Source organism: Tachysurus vachellii, chromosome 17, assembly GCF_030014155.1.
Source record: "Tachysurus vachellii isolate PV-2020 chromosome 17, HZAU_Pvac_v1, whole genome shotgun sequence".
NCBI classification, from domain to species: domain Eukaryota; kingdom Metazoa; phylum Chordata; class Actinopteri; order Siluriformes; family Bagridae; genus Tachysurus; species Tachysurus vachellii.
The window spans coordinates 11,106,832-11,121,135 of NC_083476.1; the positions used below are offsets into that span (position 1 = coordinate 11,106,832).

General features: G+C 39.5%; 2 protein-coding genes across 3 annotated transcripts; both read left to right on the forward strand.

Moving 5' to 3' along the window:
- The first annotated feature begins 1,635 nt into the window (after positions 1–1,635).
- On the forward strand, positions 1,636–7,150 carry rnf180b (ring finger protein 180b). Its single transcript, XM_060891491.1, has 8 exons — positions 1,636–1,750; positions 2,481–2,552; positions 2,986–3,072; positions 3,713–4,037; positions 4,150–4,337; positions 4,446–4,659; positions 5,540–5,665; positions 6,185–7,150. Exons 1-8 carry the CDS (start codon positions 1,733–1,735, stop codon positions 6,376–6,378), a joined length of 1,224 nt encoding a protein of 407 aa, XP_060747474.1. The 5' UTR covers positions 1,636–1,732; the 3' UTR covers positions 6,379–7,150.
- A 690-nt stretch (positions 7,151–7,840) lies between these two features.
- rgs7bpb (regulator of G protein signaling 7 binding protein b) lies at positions 7,841–13,097 on the forward strand. 2 transcript variants are annotated; one of them, XM_060891288.1, is made up of 6 exons: positions 7,841–8,185; positions 9,095–9,261; positions 9,375–9,505; positions 11,429–11,573; positions 12,097–12,167; positions 12,277–13,097. In XM_060891288.1, exons 1-6 carry the CDS (start codon positions 8,033–8,035, stop codon positions 12,366–12,368), a joined length of 759 nt encoding a protein of 252 aa, XP_060747271.1. In that variant the 5' UTR covers positions 7,841–8,032; the 3' UTR covers positions 12,369–13,097. The 2 variants fall into 2 exon arrangements, with proteins under 2 accessions (XP_060747271.1, XP_060747272.1); XM_060891289.1 differs by lacking the exon at positions 9,095–9,261 and having other exon boundaries at positions 8,118–8,185.
- The last annotated feature ends 1,207 nt before the right edge of the window (positions 13,098–14,304 follow it).

Consider the following 14,304-nt stretch of genomic DNA (forward strand, 5'->3'; position numbering starts at 1 on the left):
AAACACACACACATTTCATTTCTTTTGTGTTGTGATCGTTGCACATTTGATGCCTTGATGAAAGGGCAATAATAATGAAATACATCTCTACTCCTTTAATTAATTTCAGGAAGCCTCTAGTACTTTCCTTAGTTTCAGGTAAGCTAAAGCTTCTGGTTGCAAAGCTGTTTTTGTTTCTCAAAATATCTTCCTTCATGTTCATCAGAACAAAGAAATTTATACAGGTTTGTAACAACATGAGAGTGAGTAAATATGGTGTCAGAATTGTTTCGTTATTCTGAATAAAGAATGCTTTCTGTGCATTTGTGGATTTGAAACATTTCTAACGTCAAGACGTGCACAAGAATCCACAAATAGGTGGACTCCGCCCACCGTCGACTCCAGCCAATAGACCGTGCCACGATTGGTCAGCGCCACGAGACCGTTGTCCGATTGGCTTGAGTAGACGGTGGGCGGAGTCCACCTATTTGTGCATTCTTGTGCACGTCTTGACGTTAGAAATGTTTCAAATCCACAAATGCACAGAACGCAATCCACAAATGCGTGCATTGATTCACAAATGAGCAGGAAACCATTCACAAATAAATGCAATTAAATATATATTTAGAATGTTTTTTTTTATTTGCAAATCCCATTTTATTTATTTGTGAATTTAATTTCTTTTTGTGAAATTTGTAACATATATTTACGGTTTGCTTATTGTGCATTTGTTGATTTAAAAAATATTTGTGAAACTCTTTATATTTATTTGTGGATCATAGTATATTTATTCAGAATAACGAAACAATTCTGACCCCATAAGTAAATGATGACAGAATTTTCATTTTGAGTGAACTATCCCTTTAATTAAATATGTGTGTTCGGCGCTGCAAGAAACGACACGTCTGATGTCATCTGTTTGTCGGCTCTTGCGGCGCTGAGTAAAGTTGAGCACATAAAAAAACTCGAAACAGCTGAACTCGACAAAACTGCTGTGTTGCTAACTAACCCGTCCAGCCGCTGAGATTGAGTATGGTAACGTGACGAGACTGCACAACTACGTTTGATTGGTGAAACAGTCACGTGGTAGAGCCTTCTCTATCTAAGTTTCTCTATCTGTCAAAACATTAAAATTGATGCGTAGAATAGCAAAGAGGTCAAAAGAAAAGTAACGAGATCATTGTAGCCTAATGTAGCGGAGTAAGAGTACAGTTTCTTCTTCACAAATCTACTCAAGTAAAAGTAAAAAGTATAGTGATTTAAAACTACTAGAAGTATAATTTTTTCAAAAACTTACTCAAGTAAATGTAACGGAGTAAATGTAACTCGTTACTACCCACCTCTGGTCTTATGTATTTCAATATTAAAAAGAATCGCCATACTGTGTCATCCTATTTAATACTTGTACTCTCTGTATTGTTTCACATTGTATGAATTGTCTTATATAGTCTGTTTTGTCTTGTCTTGTCTGTTTTTGTCTTGTATAGTCCAAGATAAATGTATAGTGTCATTTATGTCTGTACTTTTTATTTCACCAACAGCTGGAACCAATATGCCTGATTCTGATTCTGATCCTTGAAGTGATCGGTTAATTTCGAATCGCGTTTTAGTCGATGTTTTGTCCCCATACGGCTTCCGTATCATGCCTGTTAGGAAAGTGCCGACTCAACGTGTTATTTGTTTTTAGCTGGCTTGCTAGTTAGTTGCTTCAGTTTTGTCGAGGTCTTTCTCGACAAAAAATCTCGTCCAAACAATGGCTTCGTTTGACGCGGTATTTACATTTTGATCTAACCTTACATTATTTATTAACCTTACATAATTTTCTCTCAGGTGATTGACAATAAGTATTTTGATACTAGTATACTTTATCTGAGGCGTAGATTAGAGAGTCCTAAAGTTTCCCGGATATTTAACTCATGTGGTAGGAAAGCTAGCAGTGTTTATTTTTAGTATGTAGACTTGTAACAAATTAACAACATGGTGAACAGGTAAGAAAGACTACCATCATTTGATGTATTATAAAAAAAAGGCAAGAAACACTTTTTAGCTTAATTTGTTAAAAATGTATTTAATTGAATCTGATTTATTGTTGATTGATTGCTGGTTGCTCTTATTCTTTGTATTGGAGCCTTATGAAATCTAAATAAAACTTTGCCTATTTAAATATGCTTACACTTGAACAACCAAAAATCTAGAGACTTTAGATGTTTTTAATGAAAAATCGCTTTTTCAGTAGAAATACCAAAAAATAAATAAATAAAACACTTGTTGGAAAACTGTTCCAATGTATTATTTTTCTTCCAGCATCTTAAGAGCTAATTTCAGTCTTTATCTTTTTATGAATAGAACTTGCTTATATGAAATAAATTAGTGAGTAAGATTTCCTACACCTGTCTGTCACCTGTTTCTCATCAGAGCCTCTAATTCTTTAATGTGGCTAATGAAGAAAATTCTGCTTTTGATAATGGTCCATTTTTGTGTGTCTGACCTCATATTTTCAGTTACAGCAAACCTCAGTCCTTCGCTGTAAAAAGTGCCGAAGATATGTTGGAGACTCATCATTCCTTCTTTTAGTGAGTTTGTTTTTGATCCTGAAAATTTGTGTATATTTTCAGTTGATGAACAGTGGGAACTAAAATGAGAGCATTCACACTGAATCTCTGCACACTGGAGCCACACACCGAGGAGTAAAAGCTTCAGAATTGCAAATGCAAGAATAAGCAGTTTACTTCCATGTGGATACACAGGGGCTTCATTTGTCCACCTTCACACCGATCTGTGTGTCTGCAGCTATATAGTAGTCTTGCTTAGAGTCAATTAAAGACCTTTAGCCTGTAAAATAAAGTATATAATTGTGGGGCAGGAATTGCAGGCATGGCGGGTATAAGTCTGTATGTTAGAAGGAATCATCTGCTTTAATTTAATAAAAACTTGTTTGGATATCTCTGTGCTTGTGACGTTGATGTAGTGTATAAAGGCTGAAATTGTCCCTCTTTCTCACCACAGGCCTCAGCAGAGCTCATGGCTAAATGCACAGTGTGGCATATGGATCTTGATGCTTTACCTGATTGGGTTCTGTCAGTTGTTAATCAGGTGCTGCATTGTAATGTTTTCATCAAGTCATTTAAATGATCATTTCAAGATAGATGTCAGACAACTTCAGATCATGTGACTTAAAAACATAACAAACAATTAAGGAATAATACACAATGGGGTGTGAGTTACTGTTTCCACTCTAAAGATTGTTATTTGCTTATAACACATGCTTATAGCACATCCCAACATATTTTTTCCCTTTTTATTCTTTAAATATTAATTTAATGCTTTTATCTCTGTAAAAGGGCAGTCAGTGATTAGAACAAATATGTTCATGTAAACCTGTAATTTGCGATTCCTTTCAGGATTTTGTGGACTTCTTTGTGATTGTTCAGGCTAAAATGTTTGATTTTTGCTGCAGCTTTTTCCAAAATTTGCAATTGCACCTTTAGAGTTGGTTTTGCTTTTTATGAAGAAATCTACTTGAATTGGTCAAATAGCAAGAATAGGATTCTCCTTTTAAACTACTACCAATGAAGAAGACACACATAATAATTTGATCATTTGAATGTCACGGAATTTTTTTTTTTTTTTTTTTTGCGATTGCAAAATGTGTAAATCCTAGAGGAACTGATTTGCAGCTATACTACTTTCATAATTGCTGTTATCGAAAATTAACCAGTACTTGTTTTGACAGGTTCACTGGACAACAGGGAAACTGAACTGCCAGCACTGTGGAGCACACCTTGGTGGTTTCAACTTCATAAACTGTTCACGGTGTCCCTGTGGACATGACACAACTGTGCACCTCGTTAAAAGCCGTGTCGATCAGATTGTAAAGCATGTGGTCTACTTGAGCAGACCAAGCACAGCTAGAGTACGCACAGGGTTTCAAGTGAAACCCAGAGATTTAGAAGGACCAGAGGACAGATCCCTGGGCCATGATCCAAATCAAGTCACTAATGAACTACATCCAGAGCCTGAACTCCTGAGCAGACAAATCCAAGCACCTCATTCTAACAGTGAGTCATCTGTCATCCCTCTGCACCATCCCCCCTTTCTTTGCCTCTCGTTTGTCCTGTGAACGAGCTATCAGATTATATGCAGAACCAGAGCCTCTTGATTCTTTTCCAGCATCTACTGTCACTGACACGGTCACAGGACAAGCGGACATCAGTGATGGTGTTACAGATGAACCACAGGACAATACCTGTGCCACACCTGTAAGGATGTTGTCCAAACGGGAGAGGAATTGCTTAAAGAGCTTGAGGAGAAAGCAGAGAAAGAAGGAGCTCTGGCTTCAGAAACTGCTTGAGGAGATGGTAGTGGTGAAATGTTTTATACGTGGTTTCAAATGAATATTCACAAAGGTTGGACGTGATGTCACTGTTCCTATAGTGAACTTCATATATGTATGTGTGTTTGAGCAGAGTGTGAGCTGGAAACAGACTAGCGGTGATGAAGACGAGAAGGAGGGCTGTATGTGTGCTGTGTGTCTGGACATCTACTACAAGCCCTACATGTGTCAGCCCTGCAGCCATGTGTTCTGTGAGCCCTGTCTGAGGACACTGGCGAAAAGCCGGGAGAGCAGCACACCATGTCCTCTCTGCAGAACTCTCGTATCGCATGTGATCTTCCAGGAAGGTCAGCAAAACAATGAAAGCAATCTCTTTCAACAGAGTAGCATTGGGACTTAGATTAGTTAAATATAACAGGAACATGCAATGACATTTAAATCTAGGTATTTGTTCTAATTTTCTTCTGCTTTAGACTATCTGCTTTATGCTTAATAGTAATATGGTTGTTTCTTAGTGTTTTACAGTAGCCAGGCTACTCTAGCAACTATAGTCAATTTCAGGAAGGCTAGCTTAGTTCTTTATATATAATTAATTAAACTGTCATTAAACAGACAAGAGCTCCTCATAAAGTGAATTATGAGGTTTTGGCATCATAACTGCTAACTTGTATAATGATGTTTTTAGAGATTAAATTCAAGATAAACCATAAAATTAAACTAACATTGGACGTCTATAAGTACAATCTCTGTGCCAATGTGCGTGAAAAGGGTTTATATGCAAAAAAACTTCATATGTTTACATAATAATAATAATAAGAAGAAGAAGAAGAAGAAGAAGAAGAAACTAATAATACATACCAGCACAGGACTAAAGGAACAGCTTCAGTTAAAAACTGCAGTGGTGAATAATGGCACAAGAGACTGGCACTGTGTGTAAATGTTGATGATGGGTCTTAGCTGCAGTGTGAGTTCAAATGAACAAACAAGCTTGTAAAAAAAATCATACAGCTTTATGCAACAGAGCAATGTATGTTTGATTTAGTTGATTTGGTTTCTTTTAGCAGATTAATTTAATAGTGTTGGTCTTGTACTCCAGATCAACTTAAATGGTTTACGACAAAATTATTTATTATGTTTTAAAAATAATAGAAACAGAAACATTAGTACTCTTTAAGAATGTGCTCGTTAGCCATTTCTGAATGAGTCGTGCATGCGGTTGTGTTTCAGAGCTTCACCAGCGCATCAGGAGCCACTTCCCCAAACAATACAGCATGAGAAATGAGACTTTCAAGAAGACCAACTATTCCAAATTGCCTCTGCCCAGCTGTCCCAAGCGCTTTCACATTTTATGGGGTTTGTTATTAGAGAGATCTTTGAAGTTTAAAATATTAATCAGATGATTTTCCCTCTGTTTGCTACTCACATCAGTACAATATTGATCATATAGGGTGTTTAATTTTTTGTTGTTTTCTATAACAGCAGCTCTGAGAGTAACACTGCTGCAAATCACGTTATAAATTACTGGTCTGTTAAGCACAGTGTTGTTCTTGTGGTGATTCACAGGGACTTGTATAGCAGACCCTCAATACAAAAAGTGTAAGGTGGGGGTCTAGTAATTTATGCAAGGGGCTTTGTAAGAGAAAGTGATAACGAGGTAATGCTGTACTTTTTACCAACACAGGAAATTCTTGGTGATGTTAGCTTTAAGTGAGATTAAAAATGGGGGCTGCTGAGAGAAATTACTACTTATAGCTGCAAAAAATGTTTCATAACCTTAAATGTTGCTATAAATAAATAAGTTGTATAAGTAGTATAAGTTTGGTAATTACTTTATTTAACTGTTTTTATTAAGCATCATTCTCCACTTTTCAGGACTGCAGGGACACAGAAACTCAGCTGGTCAGTGGCAGTTCCCACTCAGAGCACTGGGAATGCACGTACTGGAACTGGGAGACATTAGGCACTGGACCTTTCAGACTAATATTATCACCTTCAGATTCTATTTACACTTGGTATTTTTCATTTTTATCATCATGTGTGGCCTTTTCTACATCCTCCTTTGGTAATATGACAAGAACTTTACCATGCCAGAAATGTACGAGGCAAAGCTGCAGTCAAGTTTTTATACAGTTCAAAGTATTTTTAATTATATATAGTGGTGAAAAAAAGGTGTTATTTTTATTATTATTATTATTTATTTTTTTTTATTAATAGTGACTTTGTGGAGTTTATATTGCTAAGAATCAAGATAGAATAGAATGTATTGGTGGTTTAAACTACTTCCTGATCTTTATTTTTTTTGTCTACACCAATAAAATTAGTGTAACAGCACCTGGAAAGAGTAAAATCAGGAGTCAAATTCCACAAATGGTGAATTAGCTATGAATTAAGTGGGTGGGAAATAAAGACCTCTACCACTGTATCCAGCACATCACACAAGAAAAACTTCAATGTTTAATTATCCCAGTCTGCCATTGAACCATTAGTCAGTCTCTTGCACACCAATGTGTTCTGCCCAGTGTTGGGCTGAAAAAGCAGGAGGCAAAGTCTCATAAGGAAACCTAATGTATTCAGGATGCCTGTTGGTTTTAGACAGCATTACAATTGCAGATTGAGACATGCCATGTAGGTCACTTATCAGTCACTTAGTAATGGCTCTAAAGTGTTTCTTTTAAAGTATTAAAAGATGCTGTCATGGCTAGTGACTAGTTTCTTAATTTATGATTTGTAAAAACTTTATTTTTTATATTTAATATTTATTTTATTAAAGCCTTTAATATGAAATAAAATGTGTGTATTTAAAAATAAACAAGCAATGTAATTCATAAATACTTGTAATTCACACAAGTGAGCAGTTTTTTTTCTTTCTTTGCTGCCTTTCATAAACTACATAAGATGTTTCCCAAAATACAAAATAAAAATGTATTTCCAACCTCTACTGTATTGTCTTCTTGAACATCAGTAAATGAATGTTTAAATGGTTGCAGTGAATATTATAATATGTTTATAGTGTGAAAAAGTCTTAAAACCAGACAGGCATCAAATATGAAGTTCCTGGAACAGCTCATGAATCAGGTAATATAAATACAGTGAGCACCCATGTAGCAGTTGTTAATTAAAGTGATAATAAATAGATGAAAATTAATTTCATTAAAGCTTAAAAATTTAAAGTTGGGGACCCTGTAAGATGTGTGTAATGCCACAATAACATTAGAAGACCTTCCTATGTAACCTCAGGACTTAATTTCAATAATGTTTTTAAACCACCACAGGTTTACATGAAAGGCACGTCCCAGCTGATGGAGTGGTGTTCAGAGTGGAAAATAAATTATTACATCATGCAGTCTTCGGTCTATAGAGTGTGTATTGCTGCAGCAGTGTCGTGCTGACAGGCTGGCTTAGATAACACGCTTCTCTTCTCATCAGTCCTTGTGCCTTAAAGGACAGAAGCATTTCACACAGACGGTTGCTACTGTCGGTTCGCGCGTGCGTGCGTGCGTTTGTGTGTGTGTGTGTGTGTGCGCGCGGTCGCTGTGTGCGCCGCTCGCTTCATCCGAGGAAGAGATGCAGAGGAGTCGAGCGCGTCCGTGCGGCTCGCCATCACGCTGAAAAAACGAAACTGCGATTACGACTCGTTACGACTCGACGACCTCTGCTGAGCACGAACACGCAGGCTAATTCATTGGCGCGGGGGGTGGTCTAGTCCGTGGACGCGTATGCATGTGTTCCGCACCGAACGGGCGAAAGAGCCGCCCCGGATCCGCAGGCCGCATGTTTCAGCTGGGCAAAGCGGCGCGCAGCGAACCCGAGCGGCGGGAGAGCACGGACAGCGCCCGCAGGGGAGGACAGCGGGCTCTGGAGCACTGCAGAGCGGTGGGTAGACTGCGGGAATACCGCAGTGTTAACGTTGCATCATTCTGTCGGCGTTTAATTACGCTGGGGTTTTCAGATTTTGCAGTGTTTTCCCAAATGCGCACTGCCGCATTTGTCGGTAATTGTAGCAATCAGTAATAGACTATATAATGACCGATGCTCCCTGATGTGATTGTTGTCAGCCTTGTTGTTGGTAATGACCCTGCTACGGGGTGTCAAATGAGCTGTTCATTAATAATAGCAAGGTGTTTGGTTGGTAATTTGCCACTGAGAATTAGCTTTCCCAGTATCGTGACTCACGCAGATTAATTTTCATGCTAGAACGCATTCATCTGGAGATGTCACATCCACAACGTGATGCATCCAGCCTTGATATGTCCTGGGAACTACACTTTATAACATAGCATCGAGTAATGTTTGTATTTTATGCCGTGTGGGTTACGATCATTTACATGGTCATATCGGTGCATGTGGACAATAAAAAACAGGCTAACCATTACCAAACACCAGGAATCGATCAGAAACCTGTGATTGGCTGTTTTGTTTGTCTCAGGCCACTGTTTATTGTCGTGAAGTAACTCTGTGGGAACGACAATGTCAAGTAACATTGCACAAGTGGTATACTGAATCAGCTGAGACACTGATTACAGATAACCACAAGCACCAAAGACGTACACCATAAGGTTCTCTGTATTACCTATAAACCACATCTATGCCCACAAGGTCACCAGACAGTGGCTGATCTTCTAAGAGCTTCAGGCCACCGTTGAAACCATTAAATGCCAGAGATAATTAGCTGATGCTCCTTCAGGACCTATCAGAAACCCAAGATAAACCATTTAATGTGATACTAATGGTCACGGTCCTGCTGTGGACATCACACTGATAAAGCTGTGTGTTCATGTTCAGGCGGTGCAGGAGTTTAACACTCTGGTGGCACTCTACCGTGAGCAGGTCATCTCCATAGGAGAGATCACGTCCGATTGTCCAGCTCTGAGGGCACGTATGCACAGCACACGCACCAAAGGCTGCACGGTGGCTCAGAGCGCCTACCAGCACCTTACACTCATCTCTGGGTAGGAAACTTTGCACTCATTATTAGTTTCATGCCCTGGAATATAATACAATGTGCATTTTATATGTGACATATATATATATATTTTTTTATTATTTTTTTCTCGACTCGTAGGCCAGAGGATGGCGAAATCCACCCTGAAATCTGCAGGCTTTTCATCCAGCTGCAGTGCTGCTTGGAGATGTACATCACCGAGATGCTCAAGTCCTTGTGTATGTTGGGTGTGCTGCAGCTCCACAGGAAAGGTGAGGTACTGCATGAGTACAGCAGGGGGCGGCAAAGTATTCGAAAATGAAACGAGTTAAGCATCAGTTTGGCCTTGTGAAATGCTCAATTGCAGCAATACTCGAGGTGTTTATACCACGCAGTGCACAAAGCTCCCTGCAGAAGTCATTAAAATTGTGTTTTAGAAAAGCATGCAAGACATCACACCCAAGTGAAACCCCTTTTCTTTTCTCACAGGCAAGGTATCACAACATTAGCATGGTCATAAGTCCTGTTGTCCTTGTCTGATGTAATTAGGATAAAAACTTTTCACAAGGTTTTTGAGAATAAACATGAAAACCTTTACTCTTAGGAAAATTATTCTTTAAGGGTTCAGCAGATTATTAAAGGTTCTAATTTTTCATAAAGGGTCCCACTGTTGGAAACCCTCTGTTGTAATCTTCAATTGTGCTGAGAGAGATAATTTGAAGACCATATAAGGATTCTTCGTATTACATGTCAGTTCAGACAGAGCTAAAAAAATCCAAATCCAGGGGTCATTATTTCCTGTTGCCACATCGCCATGTTTATGAGTTTCAGTTTTTTTCTTGCATGTCTTCCACATGTCCTCCAGGTTCTCTGGTTTCCTCCCACCTTCTAAAAATGCTTATTGTTGTCAGGTTGGTTGGCTAAATTAAATTGCTCCTATTTGTGAATGAGTGTGTGAATGGTCACTGAAACCCATCTAATTAACCCATTCTAACCCACTGATACATAAAAAGAAGAGGTTGATTAATTTTCTATCATAGCTCTGACAGTAGTGCAACTGCAAATCACTTCTTTATATGATCACATTTGTTGTAACACATTACCATTTCTTTAGTAAGCGCTCATGCACAGGTTCTTCCATGTAAATCCATGTAAACTCTGTTCAAAGATGTGTAACTAATTTGGATCCCTCCAAAGACATCTTCATTCTTGGATTTTTTGGTAACATAATCTGTATTTAAGAGAGAAAAAAGATTGCTGCTGTAAGACTACTGTACTTCATCACACCACATTGTATTCAATTATTTTCATATAACATGTTTCCTATAATCATGTTTTGATGTGGTCATGGTGGCTTATAGTATAACAAGTTTGGGGGTTTGATTCCTGCCTCTTGCCTGTCTGTGTGGAGTTTGCATGTTCTTCAAGTTCTTTAGGGGTTTCCTCCAGGTACTCCAGTTTCCTCCCCAGTCAATGCGTTGTAGGCTGATCTTTAAAATTGTCAGCAGTGTGTACATGGGTGTGTGAGTATGTGTGAGATATTGCCATGCGATTGGTTGGTATGCTGTCCAGGATATCCCTCTCCTTGGGCCTTGAGTCCACTGTTATATACTCCAAGCTCCCACCAACGCTGTTTAGTATAAGTGGTAGAGAAAATGGATGTATGAATGGATAATGTTTCTGTCTGTTTTATTCATTTTTTTGTGAGGTGGAAAGGAAACAGAGAACTCAAATTAAACCCACAGAGACACAAAGAGAACATGCCCCAAAACACAGCAACCCATGTTCAGTACTACACTATTGTAGAATGTATTATAAAATAATTATAAAATATTGCAGTTCAAAGATTTTTTTTAGGGAAATGACACTCTATGCACTAGATCAAATTATATAAAAGTTTCTTTTAAATTATTTAATTTAGATTCTATCTAGATTTCAGATTTTTTTAATGCAGTTACAGTCATGTGGCCAGCAGATGCCGTATGTGGTATTTTATATTTTAACAAGTCTTGTTTCTGCATTAAGCATGAGATTTAGAGTAACTATATCCACAAAGTATTCTGGTGTCTGGCTCTACAACTGTCCTCAAATCATTGACTCCTTACTGTAGACTCTATGTGTATATGCATATATACACAGATATATGTATATATACACAGATATAGTGCTCTGCATCTTTTTTTAACTTCATGCAGGAAACGAGTCGTGTCCTGAATCAAATGCAGACTGCAGGGTGGACGAAAGCTCTGATGTCCCCATATTGGAGGACAGGTCTTCATCACCTGTCGACTTCCCCCATGAATCCTGGCTTGTATGCACAGATATTGAGAATATAGAGAGGTATTGATTTAAATAAGTTCTGATCTCTAGAAGTCTCCATGAATCTTTTTTTAATAATCAAACATTTTATTATTAATTCAGTTCAGTATACTAAAAGTAGTTCCATTTAATTAGTCAAAAAACAAAAGCTTTTTTCCATTATTTAATTGTCAATAATCAGTGAGTGTAATAAATGTAAGTGTAATAAATCCTTAGAAAAAACCCTTTACATTAAACACTAAAAAGTATCATTTTATAGCACAAAGATTTTCAATTGCTTTTATCAACTTTTTACTGGATTACAATTCCATACAAACATCTAGTTTAAATAAAAATTTAAATGACTAAAATTTAAAATGTAATGACTAAATCAATATACTATATAATAGAAATAGAAAGATAGATAGAAAAAGATTGATCGATATAATCCATTTTTATTTTTTTTTTGTTTCAACGGTTTACAACCGTTTGATTTTGCAATACTTAAAAGCTTAGATTAAAGTGCTATTTTTATTCTGACTTATTATGGTAATATGTTTTCTAGTGACATGCGTGAGATGAGAAATCTGCTAAGCAAACTCAGGGAGACCATGCCTTTGCCACTGAAGAACCAAGGTTTGTGCTAAAACTGCATTCACTTATAGTATAATGACAGTTAAATCACTAAACTCATTTATAGTGTAATACTAGTGTAAATTCTCAGGTCTCTTCTCCTTGTATGTAGATGACAGCAGTTTGCTAAACCTGACACCCTACCCACTGGTGAGGCAGAGGAAGAGGCGTTTCTCTGGGCTCTGCTGCCTTGTGTCGGGATGAACCACCCACAGTCTTCGCCTCTCAAAAAGCAACTTCAAGTTCCACTTGTCTAATTCGTTCACTGTAAATGTGCAGCAGCAATCTAACTCTGTCACCACCATCACTACAGACTACACTACATTCTTTACTAGAGAGTGCAAACAGAAATGCCCTACCCAACCTCCATTACGCCACCACACTCTGCCCCAACCTGCCTAGCCACACCCTTCCATACACCAACACACTCTGCCGCAGCCTGCCTAGCACACCCTTCCATACACCACCACACTCTGCCCCAACCTGCCTAGCCACACCCTTCCATACACCACCACACTCTGCCCAACCTGCCTAACCACACCCTTCCATACACCACCACACTCTGCCGCAGGCTGCCCTGCCCCGCCCTCCAATACACCACCACACGCTGCCCCAACTTGTCCAGCCCTACCCTGCCATACACCACCACACTCTGCCTCAACCTGCCTGCCCCACCCTCCCATAGTTCCACTTGTCTAATTCGTTCACTGTAAATGTGCAGCAGCAATCTAACTCTGTCACCACCATCACTACAGACTACACTACATTCTTTACTAGAGAGTGCAAACAGAAATGCCCTACCCAACCTCCATTACGCCACCACACTCTGCCCCAACCTGCCTAGCACACCCTTCCATACACCAACACACTCTGCCGCAGCCTGCCTAGCACACCCTTCCATACACCACCACACTCTGCCCCAACCTGCCTAGCCACACCCTTCCATACACCACCACACTCTGCCCAACCTGCCTAGCCACACCCTTCCATACACCACCACACTCTGCCGCAGCCTGCCCTGCCCCGCCCTCCAATACACCACCACACGCTGCCCCAACTTGTCCAGCCCTACCCTGCCATACACCACCACACTCTGCCTCAACCTGCCTGCCCCACCCTCCCATACACCACCTCACTGCTCCAACCTGGGCAGCCCCACGCTCCCATACACCATCACACTCTGCTGCAACCTGCCGATTCCCACACTCCCATACACCACCACACTCTGCTGCAACCTGCCGATCCCCACGCTCCCATACACCACCACACTCTGCCACAACCTGCCTATCCGCACGCTCCCATACACCACCACACTCTGCCACAACCTGCCGATCCCCACGCTCCCATACACCACCACACTCTGCCACAACCTGCCGATCCCCACGCTCCCATACACCACCACACTCTGCTACAACCTGCCGATCCCCACACTCCCATACACCACCACACTCTGCCACAACCTGCCGAGCCCCACCCTTCCATACACCACCACACTCTGCCACAACCTGCCGATCCCCACACTCCCATACACCACCACACTCTGCCACAACCTACCGAGCCCCACCCTTCCATACACCACCATGTCCTGCCCAACCCCAAACTCTAAATTCTATAGAGACCTTTCTCAAAATCTGTTTTTTTTTTTGTTGTCCTTTTGTTTTCTGTCATTAGTGGTACACATATGAACACACAAAAAAATAGAACCAGGCATACTGTATTTTGTAAACGTAATACCATTTTTTTCTCCTTGTTTTTCGTCTTTGTCCCAATCTGCAGTCAGGAAGTTTGTCCTCAGCGATAGTGAACATATGCAACGATATTCAGTACAGGCTCCATGACTTTACTCCAGTTTAGTTCAGTCACTGTGCAAGGCTTCTTATTTAGTCTTCCATAAATGGGAAAAGTATACAATTCCAATTCATTTTTAGGGCACACAAGTGCTCTGCACTAAAGCCATTACTTCTTCATTCTTAACATGAAGACAGAATAGATTTATGTACATAATACAGTGTAATGTATACAAAACACTCAAGATGATTCATGTCCTGTTCTCTGGTTGTTTAACACATTCATCTGTGTGATTTGTGTGTGTTTTATGAGAGTCTGCAGCATGCTTTTAGTGTCCAGTATATTAGGTATG

Bases quoted from the DNA above. Each gene is read 5' to 3' on its own strand.
- rnf180b (XM_060891491.1), top strand. The intron at 4,338-4,445 runs GTAGTGGTGAAA...GTGTTTGAGCAG, and splicing joins AGAAACTGCTTGAGGAGATG to AGTGTGAGCTGGAAACAGAC. The intron at 5,666-6,184 runs GTTTGTTATTAG...TCCACTTTTCAG, and splicing joins GCGCTTTCACATTTTATGGG to GACTGCAGGGACACAGAAAC.
- rgs7bpb (XM_060891288.1), top strand. From the start codon at position 8,033: ATGTGTTCCGCACCGAACGGGCGAAAGAGCCGCCCCGGATCCGCAGGC. The intron at 11,574-12,096 runs GTATTGATTTAA...TATGTTTTCTAG, and splicing joins GATATTGAGAATATAGAGAG to TGACATGCGTGAGATGAGAA. The intron at 12,168-12,276 runs GTTTGTGCTAAA...CCTTGTATGTAG, and splicing joins TTTGCCACTGAAGAACCAAG to ATGACAGCAGTTTGCTAAAC.